The sequence below is a fragment of the Rhodnius prolixus genome, unplaced genomic scaffold (genome assembly GCF_049639745.1).
Source record: "Rhodnius prolixus isolate KJV_2025 unplaced genomic scaffold, Rpr scaffold_1, whole genome shotgun sequence".
NCBI lineage: Eukaryota > Metazoa > Arthropoda > Insecta > Hemiptera > Reduviidae > Rhodnius > Rhodnius prolixus.
In genome coordinates, this window is record NW_027411581.1 from 61,059,455 (window position 1) to 61,086,472 (window position 27,018).

The 27,018-nt window shown below is 31.5% G+C and overlaps 1 protein-coding gene across 7 annotated transcripts in view; it reads right to left on the bottom strand.

Moving 5' to 3' along the window:
- The window catches only part of LOC141450661 (uncharacterized), a 249,567-nt gene that overhangs the window by 181,007 nt on the left and 41,542 nt on the right, over positions 1–27,018 (bottom strand). For 5 of the 7 annotated variants that reach the window (XM_074121292.1, XM_074121283.1, XM_074121307.1 and 2 more), the window contains exon 2: positions 9,439–12,954. In XM_074121292.1, coding sequence (XP_073977393.1) covers positions 9,439–12,954 — 3,516 coding nt within the window. The remainder of the gene's footprint in view (positions 1–9,438; positions 12,955–27,018) is intronic. The other 2 variants (XM_074121334.1, XM_074121326.1) reach the window with 1 other exon arrangement.

Consider the following 27,018-nt stretch of genomic DNA (forward strand, 5'->3'; position numbering starts at 1 on the left):
TCGACATAGTTATTCTCCTCATAACCATTTTTGATGATGATAAATTCTGAACGAAGTAAAGTTTTAATTTCTTGGGATTTTCCGATTTTTTAATTATTTTGTTCGTATCACATGCACCGACATGTTTTTTTTTTGTTTTTTCAGAGAAAAGTTTCTTTTTTTTTATCGTTCTCAGGGGACTTCAGATAATTATAAACAAATATTTCCAGTGCAAGTTCAGTTAGCAAAATTTGAGTAGAACTTAATTTCACGGCAATAAATTATTTGCAAAAGGACATTTACCTAATTCTGTTTTGGCTAGCATTGTATTAGTTATATTTAATTAAAATATAATGGAAAAATAACAGCATATTCATAACTTTTAACCAAGAATGATTTATTTAAGTAAAAAAGAAATTATGTAATGTCTGCTAAAGAGTAGTGAAGTTCTCTCTTTTTATAAAACTCATAAAATGAATGAATTGATTCTGCCAGTGCTGAATAAGGTTAAGGTAAACTTGTGAAAAGTTGTTGCTTCAAGCGTGGTATTTATAAGTAGAGACTCGTTCATACAAACAGCAGAAATTTTGTGAATGAAATCCACTCTTCAATCAATACTGTAAAATGGAATACCACATTCCGCCGAGGGCTGTGGGGTTCAGAGGTAGCGATACTCCCTGAGCACGCGCAATAACTTTGCGATGTAAGTAGCTTTTGCACTCTAGTTTCTGCACATAAATAAATTTAAACAATAAATAAATAAATAAGAATAATTGATTAAATTTAAAGAAAAGGAAAACACGATAGTTTTCTTTCCTGTAGCGAATTGGCAACACAAAATAAGCTGATGTAAATTTAAAACAATTTATTTGCGTAGCTCGAGAAAATATTTATTTTGTTTGTTTGTTTTAGTTTTGTTTTGGTTTTTTTAAATGTCTTTACAATAAGTTAAATCACTGTCTGGTCTAGATATTAAGTATTATATTTTCGATTACTCATTTTTGTTTCCTTGGGATAACAATCCCATTGACATACTCCCAGTCAAGCAGTGCAGGAGATTTATAAAGTCGTCTAGGTTTCTTTCTCAGAAGGTGTTAAAGTAACAGCTTGAGACGACCACTTGCTCTGTGCTCTGTTGTGCATGAGAAATCTTCAGTAACGCGATTTTGAGGAAGTAGAAATAATGTATAGTCTCACTCATTAGCTCCATAATTTTCTAATTTTCTTGGTAACCAGTCTGTCGACGCAAAATTCGTATGTACATTAACGCCTTCTACTTATCTGTCTTTCATATTTGTAGTATCTTCGCAAAGGTTCATGTTTGGGCAGTAGAAGTTTCGGTTTCTCAAGTATTAATTGGAGTTTGATATCTCTCCTGTGAATTGGGATCCGAGAGATAAGTCTCTTTATACATGTACAAAGTAATATCACCCTCTTCAATGATCCTAAAGGAGCTCCATATTAATTGCCCGATTGATGATTTAAACGTAAAATATTCAAATTAAATACCTAAGATATTAAGAAATAATAAGTTTTAGGTATAATAACAATAGGTTCCAGTCTAGAAAAAATATTTTTCAATCCTTGTCAGAGGGTTTGTCTTTGTAAACTCAACTTTCCTTCAATTCTAAATCTCTTTCTAACTGTGCACACCATGCTTGGCAATACCGATGCGAATTAATCTAATAGTTCTGTTTTTAGTTATTTCGCCACATGTAGATTTCTTTTATACTCGCAAATTTATATATGTACTTTCTCATGTTATAATTTAATATGCTTATTACAAGTTTTACAAGAACAGTTAATTTTCTGTAAAGTTTATTATTAATACTTCATTGTATATATAATACAAATTAATATTTCACTATGTATATAGTCAAGTAAAATATAAATATATATAATTAATTTATGATATACCTAATGGATCATTTTTATTTATGTTTTGAATATTATATTTGTTTATAGTTCCTGACTTAGATTGTAGAGTGCAACACTATCCAGCGTCTCGGTTAGTTCTTCCAGTATCCGTAGGAGGGCGCACTATGCTTCGAAAAATAATCTGCAATATTTTTCTATGGTAAAATTTGTGTTTATTTTTAATATTTTTAAAGCATTTGCACTTTTTTTTATTTACTTATTCTTTTCAATAATGGGAAAATTTTTAAACTTTTAGTTGTTAAGTGTTCATGGTGATTTTTGTTAATAATTTATAATTAACTATATTCATTCTAAGTGCCATACATGATGTGTGCAACAAATGATGGTATTTTGTCCATTATTATAAGTGATAAGTATTATTTAAAAGCTTAAAATTAAACATAGTCTAATTTAAAATATAAAATAATTTCATCTGGCTTTTCTCTACTTTGTTCCTGCACCTGACGATGCCGGGTCTCTAGATTTATTTCTATCTAGTTCCTGTAATGGAAGGCTTCACCGCCTTAGTAGATAAGCTTCTTCAAGTTCTTAGTAGATGAGCTCGATTGGGTTGTCGCCAATCCATGTTTCTGATAGTAGGACCTTGTTGGATGTTACTAGGCGTTTTGATTCAAGGAGTCATCTCTATATAATGGGTTGCATTATTTTTCTCCATTTGCAGAGTTTATGAGATAGAAAACGAAAAACCCATTTTCCTCTCTCGATGGATAGCTTAGGTAGTGAAGGGATTAGATATAAGGACAAGGTTGTTTCTCCTTAAGGTTATTGTTCGAGTTGCATTGTACTGTAATTGTTACGTGGCTCAAGAACGTGTTGGTCTTGTCGTTTTTCGCCCAGAAGACCCACGCGTAGGGTTTGTTCCCACAAATAACAGTACTATGTCCCGACAGTGTTAGAAAAAAAAAAGAAGAAAATTGTATGTTGTATTGATGAAATCACTAGATAACCTATATTCATAATACAGTCATAATGCTTGTGTTTTATTCAGGCTAGTTTCGAAAGGTCATCCATCTTTAGAAATTGAATCATCAGTTTGTTTTTTTGAAGAAAGATGAAGTTTACATATGGACTCTTGTCACCTTTTTCCCTTAGTAATAAGAAAGGTGAAATAATTCAAACCTGGTTGTTGGTAGACCAAACGTGTTGTTTCTCGTAGTTAAATATGTTTAAAAAGTGTTAAATTTTTAGGCGTATGTTGTTATTAAAAGAACAACTTATTATTTTTTACATTTTTCTTTTATTGCTTTATAATTCTTTTCTTTGCCATAAAAATTTTTCTATTGTTTGTCTCATCAAAATATTATATATATATTTTTAGAAAAAAAAATAACAAAGAATTATTAAGAAAAAGTTATCTGATCAAAGAAAAAACTACTTTTTCACCTTATCAACTTTAATATATTTTATTATTGTAACTTCCTAAATAAATAAACTTTTAAAATGTTTTCTTTTTATGAGTTTATTGAGATAAGTTATTAATTAAGGATTTTCAAGCCAAAAGTGGTGATTTCATTAAAAAAAAGTTTTTAATTTTCCCAATTGCGAAAAATCAAAACCTACTTCATGTCTACTTTAGTTTTTTTAGCCTTAATGCTACTTTCTTCAGTAATCATTTAAAAGGATAAATAAATCATTATTAAAAAATAAACTTCATCAAACTAGAGTACTTACGTCTGTGTTGTGCAACTAAAAAATTTAGAAAGTGGTTTTATTTGATGAAGTGTGTAAATTGGTTGTAGGATAAAAAAAAAAATACAACATAACTGGGCTTCTCAGTATTATTGTTTTACTGCTGTTTCAGATTGAAAAAGCGCTTTAGGTCATTATTTTGTAAAAGGAAGTGATTGAACCAGTTTTCATTGGACATTATCAACAAAACGAGTTAAGTTAAATTATTTTTATTGAATATATCTTGAGCTTTATACTACTTTTCTGTGCAAATGTTTAACGATTTTCTCATTATTATTATTATGGAAATTACAATATTTAAATTTAAGAGAGAAGTTACAAGATTTCAAAATCTTTCTAATGCTAATTATTTCACATATGTGGTGAACAAGTTAGAGCAATATTAAGACGTTACCTATAGTTTGTAAAGTTAGAGATATTTATGATACTTGTTCAGTACTTTAGTATGGATAGCGAGCACTTTAGAAACTCCTCATTAGGAAATTAATGTATAAGGGTAAAACACTTTACAGTGTAATATTAAACACTAATTATTGAAGCACTCGTTATAAAACGATCGTAAGTATTTCCCAACAATATTATCATTACAGCTCTCAATAAAGGCTTGTATTAATTCACGGAATTTTAAATTTCCCTACCAAAAAGTCATTAATCTATCTTTCTCTTTATCTGTTCTTACAGAGGTTCTAAATATAAATTGGTCAATCATGGTATTCCTGCACTTATGTTTAACAAGGAACAGCAGAAGCAGTTTAACAATCTTGGAACAGACATTCCTTAGGAGGTGGGAGCGCAGATTATTTATGCAGGTATTTATTTATTTTTGTTTGATTTCTTAAAAAGTAAGTTTAATTTCATACTTTAACTCGTTTTAATTCATTTCTAATTTGTATAATAGAATAGCTTCGTAATTTTTTTTTAGTTTTTAAAGAAATTGTAAAAGAGACAAATTCTCCAAAAGTCACGTTGATAATTCCTTCAAATCAAAACATAAAAATGATAAAGAATTTTGGTTCTCTTTTCAATAGAATAAAGGCAAATCACAAACTTTAGTACTAACAGAAAAAGTGTCTCAGATTTTATAATTCTACTTTAACTTATCATTCTAGTCTTACGGCTCATAAAAAGAAATACTGCAATTGTATCAGTTTATCAGAATTGAGTTTTTACTAGAAATACATTTTTGGGGTTCTCCAAAGTTAAAACAAAAATTGATTCTCATTTCTAGTATTTCTAGGATTGCATATGTGAGTTGAATATCTCAAAAATAATAAAATAATAATAAGGAGTTGAAACTTGATCGATTAAAAGGTATTTTAGTATCAGCATTAGAATACGAGTATGTACAGTTTTCAAAATACTAAAATCCTGAAAAGCGTCTAGAACTAATGGACTAACAGTTTTTCGCGTATCACTTGAAAATGCCTTTTTCAATTACTTTTTCCTTTTCTTTGACAACAGCATAAAGCTTAATGCTGTGAATGTAACTTTCTGTAATGGCATAAGCCTGACTTAATACCTGAATTTACATTGTTAGCATGGAAACTCTGTGACAACGTAACATATTTCCAAGTTTACTGTTTGTTGTAGTCAAAGAGAGAAGCAATTTGATATTCTGGCAAACATTATGTCCCCTTCTCCCATATTCTCGGAATGGTGCATTACATTAATATATTTCATTGATTCTGGTCTCCGCATTCCCTACAAGTTGATGATTTTTATTTTTATTAACTTCTTTTTTTGCGAATCTTTGCTGATTTTGCTCTTTAAAAGATTTATAAATAATTTGTTATTGACTCTGTATATTCTTTCTTTAACAAAAAAAAAGTTGAATATTTTAATTTATGATACTTTTAAGTTGCGTGTTACTGTCTTAGTAATAAGTTTGTCACCGAAAAAATAAACCGGTTAATTGCGCTATATTTACAAACATCTTTACCTACAAAAGTTTGACTAAACTCCCTTCGACAGTTAGACTAAAATAGCTTCAGTATATTTCTTTAAACATTCTGTGCTAAATATAAATCTAAATCTAATACTTTATAAGGAAAATTGATTTTGTGGGAGGTTTACTGAGAAGTTTTCAGCAACACGCTAAAACCTTAGGTTAGAACAGAATACAACCTATCTAATTTCAAGTTATATTTAAAGCATAGATAAATTTCTAAGTTTTAATAATACATGTTTACCAAAAATGCGATTTTGACAGAATAACTTTTTTTTTTTTTAAGAAATTACTTGGAAACTTTTATACTTTTTCATTTTTGAAAATAACAGCTGCACAGATGAAGGCCAATAATTGTTTATAAAAACATTTTTTGGGATTTCGGTAGAGTTCTGGAACGTTCGGTTTAAGTTTAGTTGTCGCATAACATCTGGTTTTAAACTTTATTGTCGCATAAGTTCTATGAAAGCGAAAGAGGGGTGCAATATATGTAACGATTGGCAGATTGAGTAATTATTTAATATATTTTGAATAGACTACATTAAAATGTGACGCAATCTTAAATCTTGGTCAGAAACCCGTTATATCTTTATTTATGTAGTGTACTTTTTTACAGTTTTAGCTTTAAGAAAATAAATATATTAGAGAATAATAATGATTGTAGGAAGAAATGGTAGTGTGAGTGTAATTTCTCAGCTTTACGAACCAATTCAATGCAAGTAAGCAGAGGATTTTTAGTCAATTTCAAACAGTAGTTAAGAATCTATCTCGAAAAGAGTTAACGGTAAATGTGATGTCAAATAACACGTCTCTTGTTAATGCTTCATTAGCAGACAGCTTGCCTCATTCTAGTCCATTGAATGACCAATATAATTCCATTCCAAACTGGTACATTTACTCAATGTTGTATTTTGGATGTGGAATTCGCTGTTATCTATCAAACATTTCTTTTAATTTTCACCAAAATTCGTAAATTTCTGGTATTAAAAATTTCTTTTGGAAAAAAAAATATCATATTTTCAAGCCCTAGACATAGAACTACTTTATTTTCCCTGTTTTGTTATGATAGTGCGAAATGATGTTTTTTTTTCTTGTTACACGATATTTTTATGCATTATATTTTGTTTTACTAAAATATTTTGGAAAATGTTGCTTCATTACATCTCTGGAAGTCACGTAGGTTAGAAGATATTAAGGTTTAGGGTCAACGATTCTGAACTATGAAAATGACTCCTTCCATTGCTATGAGAATATTTAGAATATATCTACCCAAACTACCTAATCTCTATTTTCTGTCTTTAGTAAACATAAAAGAAAAGAAATCTCACAGAACGTGATAATGGAATGCCTTGAATGATAATTGTTACTTATTCGAATTGCCTTACAACAAAAAGAAAAGGTTTTGGACTGAATGCTTTAAAACTATCTATTAAACATTGATAAGAATTAAGTTTTCAATCTAGCCATTAACAAGAATTTTTGTCTATGGTACATGATAATTATGATTATGAAGTTAATGTAATAAAAGATTTGTTAAAAGCGTGATTTCAGTGCATAAAAGAAATTTACTTAACCCCTTGAAAACTGAAAATGTTCAGTACAAGTGTTCGAATGATAAATATCTACAGGGAATTAATGAAGTTTAAAAAAAATTATCAATGATAATTATTGTATAATGTTCGCTTATGATGGCTTTATTGCAATTTTGCTACTATTTTATAAACGTAGGAAACAGCTGTCATTTGCCTACAGATAATTCTTTTTCAATTTAATTTGTTAATTATCTTAATTATTTTTTTTATTATTATTTTAGGTAGGCGCGTTGACATCTGAGGTTATTGGCACCCGGAGCTTTTTTCAGTGCACTCCCGATCTCGGGACAGTGTTCTCTTGTTACAGACAACACTGCCCAACACCGGAGAGTGAACTGTAAGAATCTCCTAAGGGCCAGCAGCTGGTTTCCAACCCGTGGTCTACGCGTTGCGATCCAGTTGATTCGTTAACCACTTAACTAACCCTCTCCCAATTATACTGTTCTCCGTTTTTTTTTTAAAATAAATACTGCACATTCATCATATAATTATGTAATACGATGTAAATATCTATTTGGAACTCTCGAACCTTCTGGGAGCTTGATTTACCTTAAATAGTGACAATATTGACCTTGTGGTATCTCTGTTTTTAATAATTTATTATTATTTATTTTATTTTTTCAAAGTTTCGTAAAAAAGTATAACATCTCTTTGAGATTAATTATCAAGAGTTTTTTTAATTTTTTTTTATTTTTTTTATAGGATTCAGTCAATTTTTGTAAAATCTAAAACTACCTGATCAATTAATGTTATAAAATCTTAATTACTAATTAATTTTTGTAGCACTTTGCCTTACGATCTTTTTTACATGGCAGATAAATATGATAATATCGTTGACAGAAAGTTGTTTATAAATCAAAGTAAGCCTGCGGTAAAAATATTTGCTGCTAAAAGCGTGTGTTGAACGGGTATTTAAAATTGACAAACCGGGATCATTTAAGATTTTTTATGTGTAGATATTCTTTAAATTCATTACAATTTTCACAAATCTTTGATTTTTTTTTTTCTACTTTTAATTAATGATTCAAAGATTAATAATAATAATAAAAAAAATTAGAAATCACAGAATTCATTTTTCTAAAAAATAAAAACGAATATATAAACAATTTTATTTCTTTACGTATATATTATCACAATACATGTATTATTATTTTGTTTACTTAATTTATCTTAGGTATATCCTAGTTCGTAGTTCAACAATAGAGTATTGTCGCTTATATTTTTTGTTTGTGTTTTTGGTCACTTTGTTGTATTTTGGGACTCACCTAGAAAACCAGAGGGAAAAAAAAATAAGTGAATATTTTAAAATTATAATATAGCAATTCAATGTAGTAAATTGTTTAGTTCACTCTCATAAAGAAAACATTAGGCACAAACCAAGCATAGGGTAGAGGCTGTTTGTTAGGAATTGTAAAAGGAAAAGGCAAATTTAAAAAATAAAAAGAAAAAGAAAAAAATTTAAATTATATAATAAATCACAACAAAAACCATAATATATTTCATCAGTTTTTATGTACAAATAAAATGGTAACTAGGTGCCAAAAAATAATATTAATAACAAAAGAAAAGAAAAAAAAAGTATTGCGTGAAAGCTTTTTATGAAATAATTATAGTGACAAGTATAAGATAATAATAATCGCTAATGAAAAAAGACAAAAACAAAATGCAAACTACAATCAAACAAAACTAAACAAAAAATCAAACATAGCACTAACAATGGCCAAGAAAGAATTATTGGTAGAAGAATAGGCGCAGGAAAGGCTATTTTTTTATTTAAATAATATTGCAGTAAAACTGTTTTTTGCTGATTATCTTATTAGACATTGATTTTTGCAAACTTTTTACAAAAATTTCATAGCGGTTTTAAAAACATTTCTGGAGTAATAATGAGATGTTTAAAAAAAAAAAAAAATTGATTCAGCAAGTTTTCAAAATGCAGCCAAGCTTCTTTTATTGTTATTACTATTTCCTTAATATTTATAAAACAGATATGCTTTTTTTGAAGTTTTTTTTTTTTTTTTAATTATTTATATTTACAATAATTTAATGTGAGCTTCGGCAATTCTAGTTCGGTTAATAGAGATATTATTATGGGTATTTTTTTTTGTTTCTTTGAAGCAGGAAAAAAATAAAATAAAAATCAGTCTAATGTTTATTATTTAAATGAACAGATTTAGACAAGGATGAGAAGGATGATGGATATAGCAGCAAGGAGTATAGCGAGGATTGTGATAACATCTAGGCCGATCAGCTGTTGCGAGCATGCTAGCCAATACGCAGTCCAAACAAGACTACCTTGCTTGCTTTCTTCCTCCCGCCAACTAGTGACATCACTGTGTGCGGCCGCCAGACTGACCACACCTACTGAACTGCTACATCCTTCATCTTTGAGCAATATACCATCACCTGGATGGTGAGTACTGTGCTGAGGAGAAGGCTCACAAGATGTGGAATCCTTTTCTATAGCTTCTAAATCTATAGGCGTTCTAGATGGTCTGAGATGTTGTTGGTGTTTTTCAACTTCTCTAGGATATTGTTCATCTACATGAGTATCTGAACTTCCAGCAAATGATTTCCGTTTTTGTACAGCTTCTACAGATACAGGACTTAGTGAAATTCTATTCGTATTACTTTGTTTTTCAAAATCTAATCTAGAAATGTCGGCCAATGCTACAAATGGTGGTAAGTGTTCTGATTCGGAACGTTTAATTTCGGTGTCTTCTTTTTTGGATTTTGATGTACATAGGGCATAAACATTCTGCTCACTTGAGCTGGTTTCCTTGCTCTCCAGATCAATTTCTCTTAGTGCCTCAAGCCCGGGACTGCCTCTCATCCTAGGAATTAAGTTACTACTGTTTAGGGGTTTACACAGATCTTCTCCTCCCAAGCTATTCGTTTCTCGCTTAAATGAAGTTTGATCAGGGCTTTGTCTCATAAATGACAATAAGTCACTATCAAAAGATCTCGACATTTCTTTCTCAAAGTCATTTGAAGAACTTTTGTAATAACCGCTATCTTCTGAGTTGGTTCTTGTTTTTGAAGTTGAATTGCTGTCAAATGGACCGATTGTATTATAAAGAAAAGATGAATTGGTAGTTGTATTCTTTTTATTAAATAATTCACTTTGAACACTATCCTTACTTTTCAATTTATTTTCAAAATCTATGATATTACTTCTCGTGTCATTTTTGTAAATTTGTCTGTAAGTTTCAACGAAGTTACTGGTTGAATCGTTATTACAAAATTCTGCCGGAGATCTCATTCTTGAATACGACTTTCCAGTTACATCCATTTCCACTGGGCTTTTAAGCCTTTGGCGTAGATCATAAATAGAGTTCTCACGAACTCCGTCCACTTCTGAATTCCCATACTCTTGGTGCTGCTTTTCCTTACCAAGTAAATTCACTGGACTTCTCGTCATTTTGTATCTATTCAACTGATCGAAACATACCTCTCTATCAAGAAAATCTCTCTCATTTGAAAATGATTTTGGCTTACCATTAGTCGCTGATCCAAAGGGATTCCTGGACATTCTCGGAGAATATTTTTCATTAAATGATCTAGATGATTCTAAAGTGGGACTCCTACTAGTTCTTGAGAACGGTCTTTCAATAAAAGATATCATGTTTTCTTTAGATCCTGATGAATCTGCAGAAGTTGTTCGCATTGGACTGCGAGATGATCTGAATTCATGTCCGTTAATGTACTTTTCGTTGTAATGGGATTCAGGATTTGAAGGGCTTCTGTAATAGCGTGAAAATGGATTGTCTTTTTCATATTCTCTGCCATTTCTAGTTACCCTTGGCGATGCCCTATCCGCAAAAGATTCCCTTTCGATTTTTTTATTGAAATCTGGCGATTCAAAAAATTTTCTTCTAGATTCAGCAATATCTAATCTGCGGTTGTTATTGACGATGAGGCTATTGCTGTTTGTAGGTGGTTTAAGGCAGTTATCTGTTTGCTTTGTAGATTGAGTTTCGCAAGTCTGACAGCTGGCTACAACCACAGGATGCGTCTCTTCATTAAAACCAAAATCATAGTCGAGATTTTTGGTGAGTTCCTTAAGTAAATCTGTCATGCTACGGGAATAAAGCGCCTCTACGGATGGTTCGTTTGTTTGTTGTTCTGAAAGCTGACGTAGTTCTTCATCCAATTGAACACTGGTGGCTCTAGCTTCTTCTTCAAGCTCGCGAAGTAAATCATTTTCACTGGCACACAATTCAGAAAGATATCTTTTATTAGCTTCTTCTCGGTCATATTCTGTTTTTCTTAAATTAAACATGTGTTCAGAAACGCGTAATTCTTCTGGAATATCTTGAAAACTGTGAGATTTTCCTTCTAAATTATTATTTTGAATGTTGAAATTGTTATTATTACGAATAAGATTTGTTAAGTTTGCAGATAGTGAGCGCACAGCTTTTTTCTTTTTCAATTCTCGAGAATCTTTGCGGAGATTTCTAAATGCCAAATCGTCCCTCACAACATCCGGTAATTTGGATGGTTTATGATCAAATCTAGGTTGTGCTTCCACATGTAAATAGTCACTGGGAGGGGAAGGCGAAATAGGTCCTAGCGGAATACCAAACGGCGGTTGAGGGTCGGATATTTTAAGAGTATTATTAGTATGTTGCATCGTTCTGTAAACTACGTCATCACTTATAATGTCTGGTTCCTGTCCATTAGACACTGGTGAGTGTGGCGTAATCGGAGGTGGTGAGAGCGTAGGTGAGACTAGAAGGTAACTGCCCGCTTGGGACATGAGTTCCCTAACATCCTGACTCGAAGGCTCTCTTCTGTTCAGCCTTCTGTAAGCCATATCATCTTCTAAAGGTCGTTTGTCCTCGCTCATCTCACTCTGATTATCTTGTCCGTCTTCTGAAGCTAATTTTTTATAAATAGCTTCCAATTCGTTCAATGCTTCCTCCAGGTTGTTTTGTTGGCGGCGACGTTCTTCGGAAGAAATCTGCCTTCTGGGTGGGGCAGCTGGCGGCTTTTTAGCCTCTTCTGGTGATTGATCTGTTGGCAACCAAGATTCACTGACGTATTCGTGCTGGTAGCGGGCCTTACTTCTAGGCTGTGGAGGCGTGGTGAACACTGGAGGGTTGTAAGTCCTCATAGGGGTCTCCAGTGACAGAGGCCTTTGCTCTGGTAACTTTCTGGGTGGAGGCGGAGGTGGACTAGATTTAATATTATCAAAAGAAGTTGCTCTTCCTGCAGGTCTCTTTACTTTGGGGCTTTGAGCGGGACTCGGCGTGGCTGAGCGGGCTTTAGCACGATATTTTCTGTCGTACTCCTTGCATTCTTGATAAACTATATTCGCTGACCACTTTGATTTATTTACAGCCGTATTGTTTTGTAATTCCAGATCCCTAGACAACCGTCTAATATGGCGCTCTGTTCTAGCAGCTCTTGATCTTCTAGGAAAAGATCCTCCAGATTGTAAAGAACTTGTGTAAGAACTAGCTTCGTCAGAACTGGAGTCCCTTAGCAGTTCGCGGCTTGCTTCAACTTTGGCTTTTATTCTTCTTTTACTACTTCTTTCTGGTGATTTCACAGAATCTAAACTTCGTCCTCTAGGAACATCCCTGAGACCGGGATTAATTAAAAAGGAGTTTGTAACGTCTTTACTACCACGATCACTATGTCTTTTTCTGCCTAGAAACCCACGCAATCTATTATCTTCCTCGTCCGATGAACTATCTGAAGGTTTCCGTCTTGCTTTGCTTGAACGTCTGAAGAGGTCTCCCCACCAGCGTTTCTTTTTGTTCGTTTTCTCAGGGATCTCCTCGGTGGAACACTGGGGCATTCTAGCTGGAACAGAAATAAAACCCTTATCAGTTTTCTCCTAATTTTCTACGGCGTTATCTTAACTTATGTTACTAATTATTAACTAATTAGATATAAAAATTAGATAACTATCATATTCTTCAAATTCCTTAAATGTTGCTTCTGTAAATATTTCATTTTACGACCACGAAGTAAGATTATTCATGAAGTAAACAATACGTTACACGTTATTACTTTCTAATTTGAAATGTAAATGGTGGAAGCATTTAGGTAATTTTAATTTACGTAATGGACAGTTATTTGTAGTTACTTATCTATTGGTGCCACTAGCGGAAATCAAATAGAATCTTAGGTTTACCTAAATGATGAAAACAAAATATATCTTATTGCGAATTAAAAAAAAATCTAGAACTTTCTTAATAAATTAAAAGATAAATACTAGAGTACAGAAAATATTTCTAATTTTTTATGTTCAGTTTCTAAACAAACTGTTTTTAAAAAAAATTGTAGGAAGTATAGAAATAATACTAATTTTTCACTAAAACAAGATATTATACACTCCATATAAAGCACTAGTGACAAAGTAGTTAGTGGGACCTTCTGATAAATACATTATATTATAAATCAAACATCACTCATAGTGGAGTAGTTGTTGCCAAAAATGAAGTAGTAGCCTTAGCTAGCAACCGGGAATACTATAATTAGAAACTGGCAATCTTCAGCTAGACCACACCTTTTACACGTGCTGTAACTAGCAGTCCACGTGTCCGGGATAAAAATTCGTTTATAGTTTAACCGTTATCCCAAGAAGTTAAAAGAACTAGAGAGATTTCATTGGAGTTACTTTGTACTGGGCAATTACAGTACTAACTTGTTTTGTCACATTTCTTTGAATTGTTTTCCTGGAGTGCACGACTTTGTGGAGAGTCTCATGAAGCTACCAATAGTTGGACATATACTCGTATTATGCGAAAGAAAGATTATTAAGTCTCAGAGCACTTCACGACTACTGACGGATACATTACTATTGCAGAACATTGACCACATGATACTTTGCAAGAAATACACTTTAGTAATCAAGATTTCTACTCTCTATATAGGGGCTTAAATCTAAAGAGTGCTTTCTCCTCTGTTTTATTAATAAAAGGATATTGTAAAATATCGAACAACATTAGTACAAAGTATGTTCGATGATGTGGAACAAAAAGTGAAAGGAAAGTTATTATATTAATGGGAACTATTAAGTTTAGAACGTAACAAAACCCACATGTTTTACTTTCGATCATTTCCGATCACCCAACAAAGATTTTTAAAAAATATATAGATAATAATTTGAGTAAATTAATTGAGATTGCAAAATTGTTGCTTAAAAGATGTGAGCTAGTATTTCATTTAAATTATATCCCAATATTTCTTCAGTGAAATCTATCAGTGAAGCAATCTATTGAACGCTAATACATTTTTCAGGCGTCTTAATCAAGATATTATTTTTGATTTCATGATTAATGGCAACAGATTCAAGTGTAATGATAAAATTTCAATATTAATAATAAGTTCCATCAGCTAAACAAAGGGTTTCCAGTTTTTATCTAGTCACGAACACTAGGACACACGAGAAGCATTTTTTTTGTTTTTAAGAGATTGAACCTGGTGTAGTCTTTGCTATCAAACAAACGAATGTATAGAGCTATTTACTTTAGAGACAAAATAATGTAGATGTCCATTAGGTTCCCAAAAGATACGGATGTATAAAAAAAAAAAAAGAGAGGTGCTTCGAATCGACCAAGTAGAGACTAGTTAGATACTGCCGTAATAATCAATGACCGAGAAGTTGAATTAACTTGGGTGTATATCTTAGATTAAAAACACATACAATCTTAATACTCGATTCGTGTCCGAAAGCTTCAAGTCGGGTTCCTTCCAATCATCAAATTAAAAATAGTTTATCTTTGTGCTATTTTCCGTTTTAGAACGATCACCATTTAAAATACATTTTTTCTTTTTTGCTTAGGAAACTTCGAAGGGTTTATTTTTTGTAAAAACTCAGAATGGAAATCCGTATAATTGCAATTTTGCGTGTACAAAAGATGAGAGGAAGGATAAAGAAAAATCTAAATTCTAACCTAATCTGCAAGATATTTAAATTAATTCATCCATGTAACGCGAAATTAAAATAGAAAGCATTTCCGTAGATAAAATATTCGTTTATATTAAATTCATGATATGTTTACTGTTTTTATTTATTATACACTTTTACCAAATTATTTATGTTGAAACAAAGTGTAAATTTAATTAACAGACAGATGAATAATATTAGGGGAGAAAAAGTAATTGGAATCTTTTTCTCTCTTGTGACTCCATGAGCTTTAATAAAACAATGAATATTCTAAATATAGGTTGAATAGATAGTGAATATCTAGGAGGTCTAAAGTTTGAATGTTGATGACAATAACCATGACTTGTCGTGCTGATATGTCTGTCCGATTAGTTTTCCGAATGGAGAAATGAACACAATAGAAGACACTAACTGCTTGGTCCGTTATCATACAAACTGCACAACTACATCTACCTGCCTGCCAGAGTCCGTCCATCAACTTTCCTTTCCTCTGGCTGATTCATCTCATGGCTACAGCTATTGAACACTTGCAATCTTAAGAGCAGCCAACTATGTAGTAGAGAGCCAACAAAAACGCAACTTCTTGGTAGAAATTTGTTCTTAATTTCCCTTACGATTTTCTTTTTCGTTCTTTAATGTTCTTGATGTTATAAATTATTGTTAACAAAATACCTGCCCATTTTTAATTAACTCTAACGGAAATTATTTTTTGTTAACTTTTGAAAGGTCACCTTACGAATAGGGGATTATGTGTTCTTAGTTGATAGAAGAGGTTTAGGAGTATTAAATCAGCCCAATTAGAAGCTCGAGGGAACAACCAAGATTAAGTCAAGCTGCAAGTAAAGAGATTGGCTAGGAGGAAATTCCTATAGGTTAAAAACTAGCAACATGTATACTGTAATAAGGAAATGGTATTGTACTAGAAAAAGTTTCAATTTTTGTGGACTGCATTTAATTATTCACAAAAATATCCCGTTTCATCATAAATACGCCGTTATTTAGAGACAAGTATAAAGTTAACAACTAGTTTGAGGCAGCTAAGTGTAAGTGTCGTTTCCTCTTTACATTATCTAAACTGTCAACATTTGGTGGCAGCGATAGGATACGCACCCTCGATCTTTCGGACTGGTGCTGAGATACGCATCCGAAATAGCCATGATGCTGAATGACATAGCTGCTGTTCTTTTCGATTCGGTCACCGTCAGCATTCCTAAGCGCTTTAGCTGACCAATGTTTAGTCTCAATGGTACCTAGGTTAATAATTTTATTACATAATCATTCAGGAGAAATTAGAAGTCGCAATCTATCAGTTTAAAAGTGGTCGCATGATTTCCTTTATACAAGATAAACCACTAACTGGTACATGTCAGTCTGTGGTGCAGCAGTTTTACCTGGTATTTCCAAACTCATATTACTTTCTCTAACTTGCACTAGTCCTGACTAACTTTCCTTAATTCTGGTCAAAACTAAGTTGAATGTTTATTTAGTTTATTGTATGGTTATTAAGTGGTGAACGTAAATTTTTAAGTGGTCAACTATGAAGAAATCACACTATTGCACTATTATGCACTCTTCGTTTTGATTTGCACGTAAAATTCGAAACAGGATGAATGAACTTTTTGAACTTGGGGAGGGATTGTGAATATATTTACATATTCCATTAATGGACTGCGTATTGCCTCATTTTGTAAAACTACCTTTCTTTGTTTTTGTTTTTTCCATTTTTATAAAGGAATTTGATACTTTAAGTGATTAGTGGCGACTTCAATATTTTTTTTTGCGCATGCATTTTGAGCCATATGCACCAAACGTGCATTAATTTGTTCATCATTTCTAGTCACAAGAGTTGAATAATGAAACCATTTCGTATTTGAACCATTACCTGAGCAAAAAAATAAAAATAAATGCATTATTTTATAACCTTTAATAACCTCCCTCTGATTAGCCAGCCATTAGAGGGAAAAAAAGTAACCTACTTATTACTTTATCAGTAAGTCAGCGAAAACTGGTTCGGAGGAATGTGATTTCAGCTCATCCTCATTCTTCTCTCTACTGTGTGTAATTCCTGCCTTTAATAACTGTCTAAATAATAATTTTATATCGGAAGATAATACTGATACATATAAAGTGACCAAAGAGTGAGAGCTCTTTTGTTTTTGCAAATATAATTAGATCAAAGAGTTAAAATAGAAAAAAAAATACCTTTTCGAGCTGGACATCAAAGCCTTTCAACATTTAAACGCTAGCTAACGTAAATCATAAGTTTCTATTTCCTATACGCCTTGACCAAACATTAAGAAGATACAAATGTAAGAACTTCATTATATATGTTGTTTAAAACTTATAAGATTTTAATTAAGTGCCTAATCTGTTTGAATCATATAGTTACCTGATGTATTTAGATATATATTTTTTAAGTGATCTTAAAGATCTTTGAGTAAGTAACTGCAGCTTTTTTTTTAGATGAATACTGTTATTGTTAAGAATCAGACAAAACAAATTGACACCGTCATAATAAGCATCAATGTTTCATTATTAGTTAAACTGAAATTATAATACGAAAAATTCTGTCGGCAAACAAATCTTAAATACTTGAGATCTTAAGACATTTTTCATAAAAAATTAACATTGAATAGAATATTGATATTCTCTTCCGCTTAAATTAACTTCAATAACCTTTGATATTGTTGTTTTTAGCACTTTTTTTTAAAAACCATTTTCTTTCTGCAAAGCGATAGTTTAAAATTAGTTTTCTTTCAGTTAAGACAATAATTGTTGATACCTTTTTTAATTATGAGGTAACTTTACATTGTAATCGTATTTGTTCAAATATTTTGATAACATACGATTTGGTTGTTCGATTTTTTTAAATTGCTTCTCGGACAACTGTGCTCCGGTTTTATTCATGTGTCAACTTCTTTTAAATATCCCTCTCTATGTAAAAATTCTATTAACCTATTCTGACGAACAAACTTATTTTAAAAGTTTATATGGTAAATTTTATTAATCCTCCCTTTCATCTAGACCTCATAAATAAAGTGTGAATGGATGAGATATTTTAAATTCATGAAATTATACTATTATTGATAATTGTAAATTATTTACACTACTTTAAGTGTTGAATGCCACTGACGGTGTCTATGCTCTGTTGTAGGCATTTCATTTGGCTTCATCCCAGCCCTTGCAGCTATTACTGTACGTCTGTTTATATTCTGCTATCATATCTTATTCAGCCACCGAAAGGAATCCGTATAACAGTGCGTATCAAATTTTTTAGAATAGTTTTTTTTTTAATAAATAATTTTTATTGCACTTACTTATAGCTGAACATGTTAGTAGTGTACAATGCCGGCATTTTTTTTTTCTGTTACATAGTGAATCATAATGATATTAAATAATAAAAATTGATTGGTAAATCATGACAATTGATAGCGATATAAAGGATATTTGTGAATTCTCTTATTTTAAATACTGATTTATTTATTTATTTAGAAATTCACTGTCTTAACTTCCAGCCCATATAAGGAGAAAGTTATCTTACTCACATCACATTCATTTAGATGTGCATACATTAAAATGATTAGGCCAGGGACAGTGTTCATAGAAATGACTAGTTGTCCTCGCGGTTGATATCATTAAATTAACAGATATGCAAATGGACCAAAGAATAATGTGATAAATTATTGAGTTTTCTTAACAAGGGCTACAAGAAATATTTCTTTAAACTTGTTGAATTTGTTTTATTTCTTAAATTTGTTGAACAAAAAAAAAAGTATAAATAAATATTACCCATTTTGAATAAATGAATTTTAAATTCATTTGCAAATCATGCGAATATTATTTAGAAAATATAAGACCTGAAATGTTCTTTTAGTCTGGGATTCGCTTGTATCGCTGGGGCTGTAATGGTTAAAATAGATTAAGGAATAGTGACATGTTGAATAGGTGATAAATTGTAGAAAACGTTCGCTCAATACTTTAACCCTTGCAATATTCTGGACACAAAAGGGCGCTGAGAGAGCAGTGGCCCTCACCAAAGAGTCAAATTCTATGCTGTTATTCACATTTAGTTAGTACTAGAGAATTCTTTATCCGACAAGATGTCGAAATTAAGGTCATTCTTCTATGAATCCGCCAGTGAAGGGTATTTCAGTATTTGAATTAGAAATTTGGGAACTTGTAATCCTTACCTTGAATTTTATTTCCTGCAAGAAAGAATTAATACATATTGGTGTGTGTTTTAATCAAAGAGAAGTACTTATTTTTTGATTGATGGAAGAAGACTGATTGGTGGCATTTAAGACAGAGTAGGATTATTATAAACCAAATGTTTTATAAAAGGAAACGTTTAAGCAATTTGATGAAACTAAAATGTCATGTTTCAAAACACGATATCCGACTAGAGAAGTTTCCTTAGCGATAAGTTGATGATACTTCGAAATGTAAGCAAATTTATGGTGAAGCTGTTAGTACCTTCTTAGCTGAAATTTCTCTATAACGTCATTAGACATCTTGAAGCGACGGAACAACAAATCCTAGAACACGAATTGCTTTCAAAGCATGCCTTTATATGATTTTTTAATTTTTTTTACATTCAATTTATAACTAAAAAGGCCATAATATAAATGATTAATGTTTATTGATATTAGCCAAGTGATTTAACAGTTAAAAATAGATTGAATTACACCAAAAAAAAAAAAAATAGTAAACATTATTAAATTATTATCAGAATTAATCATTCAACTGAAGAACGCAATATTTCCTGTTTAGTTCATATTAGGACTGATTTTTTTGTTTTTAGTTTCTGTTCGTGAAAGAAAGTTCTTATTTTTCAGTCGGGGGCCTTTTACTTAAATAAAAGTGATCATTTTTATGCCAGGTGTAATGAAATTTAAGAAAAACTGCCTTCCCCCTAGCTTTAAAAGTTACTCCTTTCAGATATTCACTATCAACGGCAACAAGCAGTTTTAGTTAATACATTGTTAGTTGTACATACTTTTAATGGAATTGTTTAATAAAATGTTACTTAATAAAAGTAAAAATAGAACAATGTCAACTATTAAATAGTTTCATGGTCGAGAGTACTTTAACCTCAAGAAGGTCCTTTCTTCTAATTACCTTTAACACAAACATATTGTTCCAGCTTATTTATGTTCATAATAAACTTAATCCATTTCTCTTCGTTAATTCTATTCTCTGTGAGCTAAACATTTTGGGAAGTAAATTATTTTTTTACCCTGTTAGAAAAAACCCTACAACTAACAGCATTTTTAAACATTTCTACTCGATAAATTTTCTTCAGATTGAATGCGACTTTTGTTTATTAAACATTTACGAAAGAATTCGGTAATTAAGAAAATAGGGGATCTATACCAGGTTAAAGAATGATAAGCCTACTTGTCATAAAAAAGAATGTTCTTAACTTACTCATTTATAAGTTTTATTTTATTATTTTTTTAAAAGGGGTTTTTCGCCCCCATGATCTTATTAGTACTAAGTCACGTGGATTACTGGTTAGAACCACAAAGAAGAAGGAAGACTATATTTTTATATTAATCTGGCATCTGATTTAAGTCTAATCCGGAAACAGTTGACATTAAGTGAATTATTCGACAATTAGTCTACACTTTATTCCTAAATAAATTTGATGGAATTATTATTTGACAGATAAATAGAATTCTGTACGTATCTATGTATGTGCCCATAATAATATAACCAACTTAAATTCATTTCCATAGTTATCTGTTTTTACAGTTTCCTTCATTGAATTCTGTTCTTTATCGCCTAGTTTCTTGTATCTAGGTTTATAGGTGACACAACTACGTATGGATCCCTGTTCTATTCTCTGTGGAAACCATATTATTATTTATTCTTCCCTTACTACTTTTTTTAAAAATTAAGATAATACGAGACTGATTTTTTTAAATTTTTTTATTCAAAAAGAATTACAATTCCTATATTGTCACCTTCAAAATAACTTCCTTCTGAAGCCACACAGCGCTAGAGACGTTTCTTCCACTCCTCACAGCAGTGCCCGAACTCCGTTACTGGATTAGCCTTCAGCTGGTCGGTTACAGCCGTTTGAATGTTTTCGACTGTCCCAAAATCAGTTCCCTTGAGGTGATTTTTCAACTTCGGGAAGAGAAAAAAGTCATAAGGACTTAAGTCAGGCGAATAAGGAGGCTGAGGAGCCACAGGAATGTTTTTACTGGCCAAAAACTCGTTTATTGAAATTGCTGTGTGACAAGGAGCATTATCGTGAGGCAACATCCACTTGTTCTTGATGTTTGGTCTCATACGAATGATCCTTTTTCGAAGTTTTTCAAGAACCTCTTGGTAAAAGTGTTGATTGACCGTTTGACCTTGAGGTAGAAACTCTTTATGGACGATTTCGTGGATATCGAAAAAACAAATCAGCATGCATTTGATCTTCGACTTCGCCATCCTTGCTTTTTTTGGGCCTTGGAGAGGTTGAAGTGTGCCACTCCATGCTCTGGCGCTTGGTTTCTGGGTCGCCCTCAAACACCCAAGACTGTCACCAGTCATGACACGTTCCAGAAATCACCTCAAGGGAACTCATTTTGGGATAGTCGAAAACATTCAAACGGCTGTAACCGACCAGCTGAAGGCTATTCCAGTATCGGAGTTCGAGCACTGCTATGAGGAGTGGAAGAAACGTCTCCAGCGCTGTGTGGCTTCAGAAGGAAGTTATTTTGAAGGTGACAATATAGGAATTGTAATTCTTTTTTTAAAAAAATCAGTCTCAGGACTTAATTTACAGACCTCGTAGCTTGATTAGGAAAGTAATAAAAAATCATAATTTTATTTCACGTAAACTGACAAATTGTTAACATAGTTACTAGACGCTCAAACATCTTGTTCCTTTTTTATTTATTTATTTATTGTAGAATTCTCGAGCTGAATTTGAAAATGCTGCGTTAGAAGACAGCAAAGCAAAAGAAACAAATCGTAACAACAAAAGCAGCAGTAGGATATTTTTTAATAAAGGTAAAGGAAAATGTTTACTTAAAGTAACAAGCATACATGGGCAGTTTAGTGGTGTTTGATGTGCATACAATAGACTTCCATAAAAGCAAAATATTTGTGAAGTATTTGCAAGGTAGTAGGCAAACTAAAAGGAAGTTTCTCTCAAAACATTGTTCAAGGGCAATCTACCGGAAAAGCATACTAAATGGTTATTATAGGAAAGTTAAGAGTTTTCTACGTCGTTCTAACCTTTTGTGATGATAACCTTCGCAGTGACAAAATATAAGTAACACTCTAAATATTTATTATTTTTAAAAGAAATTTTGAAAAAGTTCGTTTTATTTTTATTTTTTAAATTAACAACCCTTTTGAAATTATACTAGAGGAAAAACTAGAGGAACCAAGCTGTTTGTAATTTAATCGTATCTAATGGAACAACTAATTAAATCGACTAATAGGTATCCGGGAGATGGATTTTAGCTAATAACGCAATAAATAATAAGTAATGGTCTGCGATGAGCAATTGCATTGCGGTTATTGCCCTCCCAAAACAAAATAAAGATAAATAATTAACTAGTTTTAATTTTCTAATGACACTTTGAGAGTAGGATTGTTGAAGAGAGAGATTTTGGATGGAAACGTCAGAGTCGAACAGAATGTGGTGGCTAAATATAAGTTTTAGAGGTCAAATTGTCACATGATTTAATATATCTGTCCGTTTCGTCTAATATAGGCCTTTTGCTTCAAAACCTTTCTTCCCTGATCTAATATCGCAATTATATTTTGACAATTCATTTTGTCCCTATTAATTTGTAAGTTGTTCAAATATTTCACCTATGTTTTTTATCAAGTTACAGCATATTAATTATGTTATGGAAAATTATTAGGCCAAACCATCTTCAGAACAGTTAAATTTAAATTGTTCAACTTAAGCCACAGTTTTTTTGATCATGCAAACAAACATTACTGATAAATAGTTTTAATTGTAATACTAAAATTGTCTCAGCACTCTATAAAATCACTTTGTACGAAAACAAACTAAAAAATTATTAAGTTTAGATTCTTTACAAACTAATAATAATTTTTGTTTTTTTTTTTCAGCTTTTTACAGCTAGGGGCAACTGAATACGCGACTCCATTATTCACTAGCAGATAAAAAAAGCGAAAAGCCATACTCAACTCAGAAAAGAAGCCGGGATCTTCTCCCAGTAATAAGAAAAAATAAAAATGGACACACACACACGTGAAGAAATTATTTTTTCCAACATTTATTAGCCAAAAGTGGTGAGTTTTTCACTTTCTCTTAAACATCATAAAAGGAAAAGTAGTGATGGCGAAAATTTTCATAATTTTTGTTTATACTAGGACATGGTTTTTAAGTACTATAAAAAAAAAAGCACCAGTTCTGTACGGAAAACATACGTTAACATAGGAATATCAAAAACTACAAAGCGCAGTAGTGCTCCAAGCTAGTTACGATTTCTGATAATTCTTAGGTTCAGCCAGAAAATCTTCAATCAGAAGAGCGACAATCCTGCATCCTTGTATACACGTACAGTTTTCTTAAGCTTTATTAGCCAACATATGTAAACACGAGTTTAAAACACAAATAACTGAATTTTAAAGAATGGATTTTCTGAGAAATGGCTCTATCACCTGGTGAAATTTGAAACTACATAATACCAATACACGGCCTTAAGAAAATTGGTGAAACAGAATTGTGTCAATTGTTGAATAGAGAAATAGTGTGAGAGTTTCACACTACATTTTTAACTTTAAAATGAGATGCAGATCTATTGATATAGCTTTGCGACATTACAAAAGAATTGCCTTTCGAATGAAGACAATACGCGTCCGTGGATCAAACTTCTAAATGTGTCCGTGTACCAGTATAAACAATACATAGCGCTCGTTTGTTTACTCCTTGTCATTAACATTTATAATTTAGTTCACAATTACTCTCAAACCCTCTTATTCAATCTTTATAAAGTAGTATAGCAACAGAGAAGTTTACTGTTCTTATTTGATCTTTTGTTTAAAAAAAAAAATATATCAGAAATTGGAATTCAAGAGCAGAATAAAGAAGTGACAATTAAATTTTGTACCGTTTTCAATATTAAAATTAAAATTTTGTCGTTTAATTATTTTAAATACTTCACAGAAACGTTAGTGACTCAACAGATTATTTTAATGTGTTGAGATCGGTAGAAAAAACGCTCTCAATAAAAAAAAATATTTAGCACAGTTACTGATAAGTATTGTTTGCCATTTAATTAGTTATATTACTTTTTATGTTTGATTAGAAGTTTTTAATGATAATTAAGTATGTAATAAAATGTACCTGGTACACAATTATGAATTCTATTATCTTTTAGGGAATTCCTTGTATTTCAGTCTTAGCGTCCTTGCGGAAACATAGCTTAACCAACACGTGTACATGAGTTGCGAGTACCACTGTATGTAGGGTTAATTGAGTCAAAACTCAAGACTTTACAAACAGAGTCATTCATACTGAAACCTTGTACTTTTAAGCAATGGCTTAATTTTAATTATAAGCACTGAACAATCCGGGTTAAAGAGAAGTTTGTAGACGAATCCCTTTACAATTTATCACTCTATTTTTAATACATATAAATTTCCTTAGGAATTTCCCAAATTGAGGTGTTAATCCACTGGTAATGTTAATAAAAACTCGAATTTTTTTTTTATCAGACCTGATATTTGAGAATTCTAAACGTGTGCGTCCAGAAGACCGCTGTTGACAATTAGTTTATAATTTCAACAAATTTTACACTAATGAAACAAATAATATGAACTTGTACACTAAATTCCTTTTCTTCTGATTTTTATAAAAATGTACTTATTAAAAAAATGTATGAGTTTTGAGTAAAGTCAGGTTGCCAGGCCGTGGCACAGGCACAACTGAACTCTCGAAACACAGAAATAGAGTCATTGAGTCATTCCACGGAAATAGCATTGCGGTGTGACGCCCGAGGAAGTTAAAGAGAACTAACTCAGATGGGCGGTGCGAGGCGGGGAAGTTGTTTGGTAAAAAAGGCGCCGGCTCTCTAGAGTTCACAGGTGTTTACCCCTTTTATTAAAATCTCTTTCACTTTCATTACAAGTTTTCCCTAAAACTTTTTATTTGTACCTTTTCTTTTTTTTTGTGGAATAACTGTGTCTACGTTAAATAACTTGTAATTTTTCTTTCTTTTATGGATAAATAGTGTAATAAGGCCAAGTTTTGGAATTTTATCAGAAGAAATGATTCTAGGAGTCCGGCATGAATAATATTTTAAAATGATGTACATACTTTTGAGTTCTGATAATAAGAGATCATCATGTAACTAGGATACAGTTTCCCAACCGTTCATACATCCTATTTGCTTAGGCCTCAACATCCTCCTAGCGTTCCTAGTAAGTATGGTCTCAAATATCTCCTTCGCCTGCTTCATCTTCCTCATCTTCTCCCTTTTGATACATTCTACTGCTTCTAAAGATTTTTCAGTTCTTCATTTTCTGTATGTTCTTCCATAAATTTTTATGTTTAATTTAAGGCGTGTCAACATCTGAGGTCATTGGCTTCCGGAGCTTTTTCCACCTTTTAAGTGAAAGCAAAACAGAAGGAAATGGTTTTGCGATTGTATTAAATTTTCATTAATTTTGGAATGGTTTTAGGACTTTCCAGTAAATACCGTTTCTTTGGAAAAAATTCTTAGTATGCTGAAAATTAATTAAATTATTCTGTAAAACTCGTTCGAGAGTTCACGCTAGATTTTATATATAATATTTACGGTCAATTTGAAAGGTCATCAATAGTTTCATGCCCTTATATGTTGTTTTCTTTTTAATCAGTTGTTGATCACTATATTTAACAATCATAATCGATTCACTTTATCTTGCAACACTTTTAAAAACACGTGCATTATAGTTATGAGTACGTGGTTAAAGTGTAAATATGTCGCACTAGCGAAGGCCAAATTAGACAAATATGAGAAAGTAAACAAAACTGATAAAACGAAATTTATAGATTACCTTTCTACTAGGATTAATAATAACTAATTCAAAGTTAAATTTGTGGCTGCCAGATTTATAAATTTTTTTGAGATCCCTCACCAGACAAAATGTTTTTTAATGAATATCATGTGGATGGAAGAATATCTTCTACAGAAAAACCTAAAAATACTTCTTAATCTTGGAGATCTTTTGATATTTTTTATTGCTTCCAAATCTAAGGTTTCTGCCGAAATTTAAAGGGCGATTTTACAGTTTCTCTGAAACACTTGGCCAATGGTTTTTCTTTCCTATAATCTTCATTTGAACTTTTCCGAGGGATATTGTTTTTCTCAGCGGCGAGGAGGCGATAGCTTGCATCTAATGTGCTCTTTAAGAACTATTATTGATATTTTTAGTTATCTGGAAGTTTGACAAAGACGGTTGCATAGATTTTTATGTAATCTTATATTTTTTTATCCACTCGTTGTAACGTACTGTGTTGTTACTACTGGTCATACTTCATTATTTTTCATTATCTGACTTATTCTTCTTATATTTACACATGTATATTAAAAGTTTTTTCTTTAACGAACTTCAGATTTCTCATAGAGTTTAATTTGAAAAAAAAATGTCTTAGTTACTCTCATGGACATTCACTATTTTATTTCATTAACTCTTTAAGGCAGTGCAACTTCTCATTACTTAGGTTTAGTTTGAGTAGGAAATATTAAGAGCTTAAAGTGAATTGTATCACTATTCTTATAAAATAATTAAATGTGAGGAATTTCATTACATAACAACTTACTAAATCTGTTTGTAAAATTATTTCCTGAAATACTTTGTTTACTGGTGTGTTTAAACATTAACTCATCTAGAACCAAATCATGGAGCGCAGATAGAGAGGAAAAAAAAATTATTCGATTTTAAACAGAAGATATATTTGAAGTTAACGGAATTGTTTACTAACTACTCGCTTCATTGGCACTAAC